The sequence below is a fragment of the Danio aesculapii genome, chromosome 10, assembly GCF_903798145.1.
Source record: "Danio aesculapii chromosome 10, fDanAes4.1, whole genome shotgun sequence".
Classification (NCBI taxonomy): Eukaryota; Metazoa; Chordata; class Actinopteri; order Cypriniformes; family Danionidae; genus Danio; species Danio aesculapii.
Window position 1 is genome coordinate 33,468,789 of NC_079444.1, and position 12,149 is coordinate 33,480,937.

Below are 12,149 nucleotides of genomic sequence, written 5' to 3' on the forward strand. Positions count from 1 at the left end.
CATGAGGAAGAATAAATGAAGTCATTTTTATTTTTGAATGAGCTATCCCTTTAAAGACAGACCTGTCATGAGCACAGAGGTCTTTTGAGGTCATACATGTGCTTGTTAAATGCATCTATTCACATTAATTCAACTTATTTTTAAAACTACATTACCAATAATGCTGTACTGAACATTTCTGTTTCTGTAGATAAAACATTAAATAGTTTTGAGTTTCTATGTTGCTTTCAGATCAACTGTGTAATTCACAATGCTTCATAAAATTGAGGGTTTTTCCCTCATAGTCATCAAATACACATTCATTCACCCTTATCTTTTTGTCTGATTTTAATACACTTATTTTTCTTTACTTCATAGCTGGTTAGTTTGGTTAATGGCTTATTATCACACTTTGACAAATAAATAAAAACTATATAAAAAAAATGCTATAGGAGAAATATTTCTGGAACCAGCCCTGCTAAAATATAATTGAGTATTAATGCAAAGGTTATTTAGAAAACCTGTTTGTTTTGTTCTATTTGAAGTTTTACACATCACCTTTAATTTCAGTGTTTTGGTAAAATAAAACTTTCACAAAAGTTGACTCAGTTTGGTTGAAATCACAGCAAGTGTACGTTCTGTGTAACAGTTGGCATGTTTGAATGCAGGATGCATGTGTTTCCATTGAGGTATGCATTCATCCTGATCTCCTGAATCACTAGCTCTCGCCGCTCAATCCTCTCCATCAGCTCAGCTGCCTCTGTGGTGTACGTCACATCTTCCCAGCAGTACACCTTCCTGCCGATCTCTGACAGGTTAGAGCTGTCCACCAGTGACCCTTTATCATCTTCTTCATCTTCCTCCTCCTCACTGTTATCCTGGTTCATTGGCTCTTCCTCTTCCACGTTAGTTCTACTCTTCTTTCTAAACGTTCTAGGTGTATTTAGATGTCTACTGCATGTTAATTGTGTTGAAACGGCTATTAGAACAATAAGAAGGCCCACACAAACACTTGACGTGAAGAGGAGTCCTGCCATCTCTGGATGCTCTAAGAGAAAGAGTGAGGATGAGTATTAAGTCGGATGAATAATAATAACTAAGGCTTAAAACGATATTTCACCCAAAACTTGTAAACCCAGCGGTTTGCCTTGATGTCAAAATTACATCACATTGACATTAATGTCACAAAAAATCTCAAAAGTTTAAACTGATTTGATGTGAAAGCTTGGCATCCATTTGACATCCACATATAGACGCCCACTTATAGAAAAAGTATTATAAGTGTTTTCTTTTCAATTCCAAATGACAAACTTACATTGGATTTTGTATCCCTACAATGCATGTAAAGTACCATGATGTCAAAATGGCATAAAATTGACATCTATAGTCAATGGCCACTTTATTAGGTACACCTATTCGACTGCTCTTTAATGCAGAATTCTAATCAGCCAATCACATGGCAGTAACTCAATGCATTTAGGCATGTAGACATGGTCAAGACGATTTGCTGCAGTTCAAACCGAGCATCAGAATGGGGACGAAAGGTGATTTAAGTGCCTTTGAACGTGGCATGGTTGTTGGTGCCAGATGGACTGGTCTGAGTATTTCAGAAATTTTCATGCAGAACCACCTCTAGGGCAGTTCTGTGGGCGCAAATACCTTGTTGATGCCAGAGGTCAGAAGAGAATGGCCAGACTGGTTCAAGCTAATAGTAAGGCAACAGTAACTCTACTGTTGAAATAACCACTCGTTACAACCGAGGTATGCAGAAGAGCATCTCCGAACACACAACACCTCCAACCTTGAGGCGGATGAGTGTAACATTGGCGTAAAAAAATAACATGTCAAAAATCATTTTAGGACAGTCCCATAATCGATTTTTGTTGTGTTTTTTGACTCCAATGTTAGAAGACAATTTTAGTTCATTTTGACTTCAATGCAGTCAATTGGCAACAAATCAATTTGCATTTTTGACAATTGGTTTATTTTGTTTTGACATCAAGATGGGAACCCGTAGCCATTAACTTCCATAGTAATTTAAAATTTTGTCTATTATGGATGTCAATGTCTACTGCTGTCTAACATTCTTCAAAATAGCTTCTTTTGTGTTCAACTTGAGTAAATGGGGAGTACATTTTTATTTTTGGGTGAACATAAGTTCAAGACATCGGTTTACCTGTGATGTAGCCAAATGCCATTAAAGCATTGCTCAAAATAATCCTGTGCGCTGGAATCTTTGAGCTTCTGATAACTGGACGTTCTGCAACAAATAAAGATGAAGATAATTTAGTAAGTTATTTACCTCAATTGCACAGATTTTACTTAATGTGCTGTGCTTTTACCTTCTTTTGTGCTTTGGCTAGGCATTGAGGTAGTCAGGAAACTGCTGGGATCAGCCTCCTTGAGTAAACTCTGTGGAACTGAAACAGGACGAACAGTTAACAGTATCTCCCTGTATTTTTCTGTGCAAGGCTGATGGGTAATCTCTATTTTTCCTGTTAACTGATTCAGCTTTCCAATCAGTAACAAAAGATTGGCATTCAAAGCAATCACAGGAAGTTTTACAGGAAGCCCCGAGGTCTAAAAATGCCAGGCTCATTCCCTAGTTTTATTCCAAAACAAGTTTTGTCTTCATTGTAATTTATGAGACAGGAAAAAATACATGGGTAAATCAACAATCTGAGATTGCTAGTCTTTTCCCACACTTTCAGTCATTGGGAAACTGATCAAAGATATGCCATGATGTGAAGATGGCATGTTGTATAGTGACCTAGTTTGACACATTCTAATAAGTTTTACTTGAGGAAGATTTTAATGCAAATACTGCATACCGCATGCATAGAGGACGGTGATATACTTTTTTGTTCCAGGAGGGCAGGGGTTTTTGAAATGTTTCTGATCCACAGTAAACAAACACCTCTGTTTGCCATAGCAGATGTTGGAGACCACATCCACAGCTCCATGATAAAGACATTCTGTCATAACAATAAAAAAAAGCAAAATTATTATCTTATCACCCACTACTAAAGCAGTAGTACAACATGGCATTTAAATCATTGCAGAAATCAATCCTGGCCAGTTTATTAGATGGATCTTGTTAGTACTGGGCTGAACTGACTTCTGGGTTTGACGATTTTGTTAAATAGAATTTTAGATCAGATATAAACGGTATCTATATACACATTCCAGTTTTGATCATACGTCTAATTTGCATCGGTAGATGGAAACATAGATACTGTCTTGTTCAAGAAAGCAGTTTGATGGGATTTGAGCTTTGCAACATTTTACTTTATTCTGCTGGAAGTACAATTCCCCTATAGCTTTCGTTAAGAGCCACGGCTGTGTTCAAAATGGTAAAAATGTTTTTATAAGTGCATTGCGAAGGGAAAACAATTGTCAAAATGAAGATCACTAAAACTGAACTGTAAATAATACTTTGAAAGCAAATTACACCTATGAGAGATGACTGTAATGTTTTTTTTTATCATTTCAAGTTTAAATGTTAGAATGTTGTAAATGAATAAGGCATAGGGGGGACAACTGGGAATAGAACACAACCAGGGACTATGCTTCAAACTACAGCTCTTGGGGTGTAGTTGCAAGCGTACAACTTTGCGATTCAGTTTGTGAATGTTCATTGGAACGACGGATTAGGGAACGCCAAATCAACTAACTATGCTTGTAACTATGGAACTTGCAACCTTAGTCGGCTAACAGTGGTTTTCAGAAACGCACCCCAGGTCATTATCCTTTCATGTCTCTGGATACTACTTTGTCAGACAACTTTCTTTAAACAGTAGAGTTTCTAGAAAAAATAGATCCAATAACCATGCCAGGTTCAAAGTCATTTAAATCACCTCTCCGATTTGAACTTCACCAGGGGTCTCATTTATAAAACTCGGTGTAGAAACCTTCTAAAAGTGAACAAACACCAGAATCATTTGAATTTATTCATCAATAGTTGATGATTCAATATACAATGGTTTAAAGTGGTTTAATTAAGGTAATATTTAAGTAAAGTGTGTTTACTTGGAGTTTACTTACATTAGGCACATTGTCACATCAAGTTTGTTTTGCATGGGAAGTGGTGTACACACTTTTCACCCCCATTTTGTGTGTATGCCACATTTATAAACGAGACCCCTGATCATCTTGAACTTATCTATATGCCGAAATGCACTGAGCCGCTGCCATGTGATCGGCTGATCAGAAATGTACCTAATAAAGTGGCCAGTAAGTGTATATTATTCAATATAAATCATAACCCCAAAAAACATACCATACGGAGGTTTTTGATCCTCAGATGAACACAAGTCTTCGTCCTCCAACAGTCTGCCATAAACAGCAGAGTAGATATTCAGCACTTTTGGATACTTGCAGTGCAGCAGAAGTCGATCTCCCTCGCATGTTACTTTCCTCTTGTGCTCAGCTGTTAAACAAATATTATTTCTAATGAAGAGGAGTACATATTTGAACAGGAAATAATCAATTAAGGCTTTAAAAGAGGAAATACTCACTAGGTTTACACCTGTATGACACATGGATGTATTTAGGGGTTCCTGGACATGGATCTTTGCCAAAGACTTGATGATTAACCAGAAACTGGCAATCTCTGTGACCTTGGCATTCAGAAAGCACTTTCTAATAGGGAGGGATAGACTGAGTTATAAGCAGGAATAAGTACAGTAGCCTCCCTCGTCCTAATTCTGGAAAACGTGTTACTTTTGTAAGCCAGAAATGAACATGATCGGCTCCCACAGGAGTCTTGTCTTACAACAAAACCCTCTTGGGATTGTTTTTGCTGTGGGACTACATCAAAGCTTCTAAAACAGGTTTATTAGTGCAAGCACAATTAAAGGGGCTCTATGTGCATATTTTTCATATATCATATGCTTATTTATTTCCAAATATGATTGAAACATTAATTGGTTAAGGTTATTAGTAACTAATAAACGTTTCTGAATTTGATTGTACTGCAATAATGTGCACCTTTTGCAAAGCTGCTTTGAAACAAGCTGGTTTGAATGTGAAAAGCGCTATACAAATAAACTTGAATTCAATTGAATTAAAATACAAGATGTTTGCAGAGTTCCTTTGTCCTGTAGACTGATTTTAATGAAAAGGCAACTTAAAAGTTTTGTTGTTTTTTGCTAAGAAAATCAAAAGGATGTGATGTTTACACATGTTCATGAGAACGTCTTTATACAATGTGCAAGATAAGATTAATCTTAATGTCATCCTAGTAGTATGGCGGCATCTGGAGGTTAGTTTTTAGTATATCGCTGCTGGGGTATTTCCAACTAAACCTGTTCATTCTTTAATTTGAAATAAAAATATGTATCTCGGCACTGAATCATGTTTAGTTTTTACTACAGCATATTGTACGAGTGCATGCAAGAGCTGTACATTTTTGTTTGCAGTTTACTTAACAGCTAATAATAATAATAAACTTTATCAAATTCTAAATGCAGCCACTTTAAAAAAACTCTTGTCTTGTGCTTCTCACCTGCAGTGCTGTGGAAGCAGAACAGCTGTGGTTATGCCATTGGCATGTCATTCCTGGCTCAAACCCGAGCAGGGATCTACTCTGTCCGTAAAATGCAGACTGAATAGTTATGGTGGAGTGTCGTGGACACTTGAGGATCAGCAGATCTCCATCACAGGCTTGAGCTGATTGACTTCTGATGATCCTAAACAGATAATCTAACAAAATATAACATTACATTGCTCTATTTATGTACTGGAAATCTAAAATGTACTAAGAAATGCAGCTCAGAACTAATTAGAATTATCTATCTATCTATCTATCTATCTATCTATCTATCTATCTATCTATCTATCTGTCTGTCTGTCTGTCTATCTGTCTATCTGTCTAACCGTCTATCCATCTGTCCATCTATCCATCTATCCATCTATCCATCTATCTATCTATCTATCTATCTATCTATCTATCTTTCTATCTATCTATCTATCTATCTATCTATCTATCTATACCATCCATCCATCCATCCATCCATCCATCAGGTATATTTTGAAGAAGAATCTTAAAACACAGGCCTAAAAGACTAATTACTAATTACTTGGGTTTTCTCATTTGTCAGAAATAAGTTGTTTTTAATTATTTAAAAAAAAAAATTATTTAAAAACATAATACAATATAGCATTAGTTTTTCTTTTATAACATATCAGAAGAGTTTTGTTATTTAATACTGTACGTGAATGCAGCCTACATAAATGACAGTGGAACATATTTTGATATTTTATTTTGACAGGTTATTTGGCAAACTAATGTAAACACTAACATGCTTTCTCTGTATATGTTAAACCTATTTTGTACATTTAACCATCATGAATAGCTATTACATACTTGCATACTTTTATTACATACATTACTTACTTGAGAAATCCGAGAGTCCGTCCATTTCTTTGGTCCACAGTATGAGGACACCGTAAAGTATTTGAACACAGAGCCCAGGTGCACGGCAGCTTCTCAGGTGCTGCGCTGAGATCATAGTCACAATCTGCAATTATTTCTGCATCAAATCCGCGTGCATTCAAGCGCGTGCTGGAGAAACGCTCGCTGTCACAAACTCCCGTGTTCCTCTCCCACCTGCGGTTACTCTCACCCGGTTAAGTCTGTCCTCATACCGCGACTCGGACATCCCAGTCCTCAAGAGCCAAAGCGAACTCCTCTGTAGACTTTCTCCTTTAATTAAAATACAGTCAGAAGATTTAAGGCGGAATGAAAACATTTGTAAGCGACGCAGTCACTGTGTTGAAGCCTGAATGGGGAAATAGCAAGTGCGCAACAAGTCAGTGGTACCTGAAACCAGCGACTTCGCATTGTTTATTCGGTTGTTGATGGTTTTGTGGTCGCCTGTGAGACTTCTTATGGTACCAGGACGTGTTTTGACACCCAGAAAGTGATTTTTGAGGAAGATGAATAACAATTTTGGACGGGGCGTGGCGGTAAATGCCTCAAATAGGCAGTGGGTAGGAGTTGAGAGGCACTGGCTTGAATTTTATAACCAATCTGATTTAAGTGTGTATTTATTATATTTATTGAATAATCATTGATTGATTTAATAATTAATAAATTGGCTTATAGTCAGTAAACCGAGTGTTTCTGAAGCAAAACTTTATCAAGTCAACAACATATGGTTTAAGAGATGGAAAAAGTCATTATTATAGTCATATGTTTGTTTGCCTTGATAAACAAAGTATTGTAACTAGTGTGTGTTTGTGAGTTCGGTTATCTTTAGATTATTATAAAGACGTTGAGAATGAAGTGAAAGTGTTACTCCGTTGCAACAGAGGGCGCTGCGCGGTGGGTAATTTAGTTGCGAGTTAAACAGAAGAACTGCTCCCGCGTACGTTTGAAAACACTTCTGTGTGGCTTTTGAGATGGCAGGCAAAATTAAAATTCCCGATGAATGTAGTTATAAGACATACTCTGTTTGCGAGAGTACCGCTGACAGCAGGAGTAGAGTGGAGGAAGATGGAGAAAGCGACGGTCCGGCGGTGTTTATGTGCGGCAAATGCAAGCTGCCAATCGGAGACAGTTTGTCCTGGGCTGGCAGTGATGATGAGAACAACCAAATCATGCTCAAACGTAATTATTCTCCAATTTAATTATCTTTTCTTGTGTAAAATGCTACTTATAACCCTGTTTTTGTCCAACATACTACTTTTGTTGCTGAAGAATTTCGTAATATTAGCTGTAAGATAGTGTGATAGAAATAATATGTAACTTAGTAATATTTGCATACATTTGTTTGAGTAGTTCAGTTCTGAAATTGTATTTTAGGTTTTAAATGTATATTAATTCACGAGAATATAACACATGAAGAATTACAGTAATATTTCTTAGAACTTGAAAATGTGTCTTGACCTTTACATGTGGATTTTTAGGCATTACTGACAACATTGTTGTAAGCAAAGAGCCATTTGTTTCTGGGACCCGAAAGGAGCTTGGATGGTGAGAAATCATTTTTCATAATTTACTGTCATACACACATCTTTGTTATTGTTATATATGCAAAAGAGCTAGTTATTTTGTTTATATATATATATATATATATATATATATATATATATATATATATATATATATATATATATATATATATATATATATATATATACACATATTGAAGTCAGAATTTGTTGCCCTCCTGTTTATTTTTTCCCCAATTTCTGTTTAACAGAGAGATTTTTTTCAACACATTTCTAAACACAATAGTTTTAATAACTCATTTCTAATAACTGATTTATTTCATCTTTGCCATGATGACAGTAAATAATATTTGACTAGATATTTTTCAAGACACTTCTATACAGCTTAAAGTAACATTTAAAGGCTTAACTAGGTTAATTAGGTTAACTAGGCAGGTTAGGGTAATTAGGCAAGTTATTGTATAACGATGGTTTGTTCTGTAGACTATCTAAAAAATATATAGCTTAAAGGGGCTAATAATATTTACCCTAAAATGATTTTTAAAAAATTAAAAACTGCTTTTATTCTAGCCAAAATAAAACAAATAAGACTTTCTCCAGAAGAAAAAATATTATCAGACATACTGTGAAAATGTCCTTGCTCTGTTCAACATCATTTGGGAAATATTTAAAAAAGAAGAAAAAATTCAAGGGGGGGGGGGGTAATAATTCTGACTTTAACTGCATATATTCTCTGACAAATTAATATGAAGTTTTAAAATGACAAACACTTTTTATGGCTGCACTGACTAAATAGATACAGCTACATCTTTATTTTAAAATTAGTAAGAAAATAGTAATGACATTTAAAGAAGTAGGGATTACCTTTTTAAATATGTCATTAATATTTTCTTTAAAAATTTATCTGGAAAAAAATGTGTTTTACACTGTTTGGAACCCCTGATTAATAAAGGGACTAAGCTGAAGGAAGATAAATGAATGAACTGTGTTCATGATTATTAAGTTAATTCAGCAGATCCAAGCTATAAACAGTTTACTCACTATTTTTAAGTAAATTCAACTTATCGCTTTTAAGGCAGCAGGTTTACTCTAGTTAAGTACCTAGTTACTTTTTACAGTGTATACCTTCATTGTCTAGATCAAAGTCTCTGTAAATGTGTCTCTCACATTCAGCCTTGTTGTGAATCTCACCTGCCGTGGCTGTTGCTCAGAATTAGGAATCATGTACATATCAACCCCGAAAAAGCTGGATTGCAAGAGATCTCTTTTCTGCTTTAATGTGGAAAATATTGAAAGGTATGTAACCTGTTACACATAAGCTTGTATTGTTTTTATTATTTTTTGTATTTTCTGGATTTATTTTTCTTGTCAATGCATGTGTACCATGTCACGATTGTGTGTCTAGCTATGTAGTGGGAAGTCCGGGCCAGCAAATGCCACAATTAGACAGAGAAGACAAACCAGTGACCCTGGAGTACCAGGACACTGTGCATCAGCAGATGACGGAGGTAAAGCAGTTCATCTGTTTAAATTATTGATATGTGAGCATGATGCAAACCAACGTAAATCGCCTTCTCTGCTCTAAAGTAAGCAATTTCGTTATCTTTACACGTGGAGATATTTTTGATCATATTTGGCATGTGTAGAACAGTATTAAGTTGCATCAAAAAAAGGAATTAATTACTAATTACATATTTAAAGATGTATTTAAATGACTTTTTAGTAGGGCTGCACAATATATCGTTTCAGCATCGATATCGCAATGTGCACGTCTGCAAAGTTGAATCAAAATGGAGCGAAATGTTTTTATTTGCACATGTTTTTAAGCCCTGACAGAGTATTGAGGCATTTTACAGTTTGCATCTTTAATTAAGAATAATTTTATTGAATTAGTTATATAGTAAAGGCTTTTTCAGTGTTATTTTACATTTGATTTTTTTAAATTCTCTACCTGAATACTATTGAACTGCCACGAAAAAACATAAATCATGGTTTTCTTTTTTTGTATTCGCTTGTAATTTGTTTTACATGTTATGCATGATTCCCTTCCCTACAGTATCATCAGTAATTCTAAATGAATAAATTCTTTCTAAATAGCAGTTTTTAAGTCATCTGGTCAAACTGTGTATATAATCTGAAGTTTTATCGCAGAAAAACAAAAAATCGTGCAGCCCAAGTCTGAATTGTTATTTGCATAATAAGAAATTTGTTTAGTTAAACATGAAATATTTTAGCTTTATTAAATCAATTCTAATACTGAAGCATTTTAATCACAGGTATAAATTTTAGTTAACAAAAAAAAAGCTTTATTTTAAAGAGTACTTGTTACATATGTTCTGTGTACAGTAATTAATTAATTATGCGTAATTACATGCAACTAACCTAAGCCCTCATGGAATATTTCAAAGGAATGGTATTATATATGTACATACTATACATTATCAAAGCATGTCTCTTGAGCATGTGTTGAGTATCATCCAATTGGTCTCAATCCAATGGAATAAGAATTAAAAGGGTGAATGCTTTTTATTTGCATGTAGTTTATAGATAAAACATGATAATTCTAATAGTTTAATAACGTATGTGATATTTTTTTTAAATCACCAAAAGACCCCCACTTTGGGAACCACTGTTTTTTAAAGTGCTCAAGTGAACAGCAGATGGCGCTGTTGTGGCGCTGCTGGAGCTCTTTGTTTGGTCACTGAGTCCAGCAAACAATAGATATTAGGAGCTGGTAAAGAATTTGCTCTAGAAAAGGGTGTTGACAGCTGTGTCTGTTTGCTATATTTTAATGTTATGTTTTAATTACATCTTTCACGTCGATGTGTATGGCAAATAAATCAAATGGAAACTTCTGATAAGAAGATTCCTGTGGGTGGTGATGAAATGTCTTCAGCATTGTGTGAACGAATGCTTTAGTGATTTTACAGATATGTATTAGTACTTTGTGTTCTGCCAATTATGTTTTATCATATTAAATTTCATAGTCACGTTCCCTGCTCTCTGTCTGACTTCCTATTCTTTAATGTGCCTTTCAGATAACATCTCTAGCAGTGATAATAGGACAACGCCTACTGGAGATTGAAAATAACCTCCAGTGCAGTTCAGAAAAATGATGGACGCTTTTGCAAGGGGAATGTCTTGTTTAGGGTGAAAATCACACGTCATGAATGAGGTTTTGGTGTAAGATAGTTTTGTCTATACAGTAATGGATTTATACGTTGATGCTATATAAATGTATGCAAGTGACAAACATACATTTTATAATATCTTTTCCTTAACAACATGAAGCAAATCCTTAATATTATTATAGTAATAAGTATATTATTATTATTATTATTGATATTACTTTTTTATTACTAAATAAATTTGAGAAAATAATCAGACCTTTTATGGAATAAACCAAATATTTAAATTGTACTCAAACCCATACATATTAAATCCTTAGAAACTAATTGTTTTTCCCAAGTATATCCCTATGGCTGTAGATAGATCAATATATTAGATATTGTAACCATATATTGTTCTTTAAAAATGTAAATATGTTTGTGTTCATCTATATTTTCAGGAGCGATCTTGGTTGTTGTTGTTATTGTCGAGTAATGCCTGTATTTACACGATGGCTATATGTACAATAAACGTAATGCTAAAACACCACACGTGTTGTTGTTGTTTTTTTCCCTCCACTTGTTTGTTTTTGATATCACATCCTTTACATCAAAACATCCCAACCCTCTGAGAAACCGGTTCAAAACAAGTGGATGTGAACGGGGGGCAGGGTGGTCTCGAGCTTTTAGTTGTTTACAGTTCCTGTCTAATGTGCCTAGCAACACTCTCCACCGGGAGGGTGGAAACGAGGCGTAGAGACCCCTGAAGGCGCGCACCCCAACTCCGAATGCTGGGGTAGCATAACAACAGACAGAAGCGCGCGCCTCGGACCAACCAGAGAGCTGTATCCAAGGTCTAAAACAAAGCCCGCACGCTTTTGCTAGAGCCTGTTGCTATAGCATCCGTCGTTTCCTTATTCGCCCTTCAGCCAACCAGCTGGTGAGGCGGTCTGTCAGTGTGATGACGTCGCGCTTCAGTCGCTCGAAAGAGGCGTGGTCTCCATCTCCCGCGCCCGCGGAGACCTAACCTCTTCATTCTGGCGTCTTTCTGAACTCCTCCTCCGGACTGCCTCTAAACCCGGCGGAGTTAAAAATAGGAACGAGGTA

General features: G+C 35.6%; 2 protein-coding genes across 5 annotated transcripts; one reads left to right on the plus strand and one right to left on the minus strand.

Annotated features, from left to right (window-relative positions):
• Window positions 1–14: 14 nt before the first annotated feature.
• eva1c (eva-1 homolog C (C. elegans)) lies at window positions 15–6,905 on the minus strand. Of its 4 annotated transcripts, none has more exons than XM_056466809.1 (9): window positions 6,803–6,904; window positions 6,377–6,685; window positions 5,486–5,682; window positions 4,497–4,620; window positions 4,259–4,408; window positions 2,811–2,954; window positions 2,322–2,399; window positions 2,156–2,239; window positions 15–1,027 (listed from the first exon to the last, which is right to left on the minus strand). In XM_056466809.1, the coding sequence occupies exons 2-9, from the start codon at window positions 6,489–6,491 to the stop codon at window positions 600–602; spliced, it is 1,320 nt and encodes a 439-aa protein (XP_056322784.1). In that variant the 5' UTR covers window positions 6,492–6,685; window positions 6,803–6,904; the 3' UTR covers window positions 15–599. The 4 variants fall into 4 exon arrangements, with proteins under 4 accessions (XP_056322784.1, XP_056322783.1, XP_056322785.1 ...); XM_056466808.1 differs by having other exon boundaries at window positions 2,156–2,242; XM_056466810.1 differs by lacking the exon at window positions 2,811–2,954 and having other exon boundaries at window positions 2,156–2,242; window positions 6,803–6,905.
• A 25-nt stretch (window positions 6,906–6,930) lies between these two features.
• On the plus strand, window positions 6,931–11,592 carry mis18a (MIS18 kinetochore protein A). The gene is made up of 5 exons (XM_056466815.1): window positions 6,931–7,591; window positions 7,891–7,957; window positions 9,109–9,231; window positions 9,341–9,443; window positions 10,974–11,592. The coding sequence occupies exons 1-5, from the start codon at window positions 7,384–7,386 to the stop codon at window positions 11,049–11,051; spliced, it is 579 nt and encodes a 192-aa protein (XP_056322790.1). The 5' UTR covers window positions 6,931–7,383; the 3' UTR covers window positions 11,052–11,592.
• Window positions 11,593–12,149: the final 557 nt, after the last annotated feature.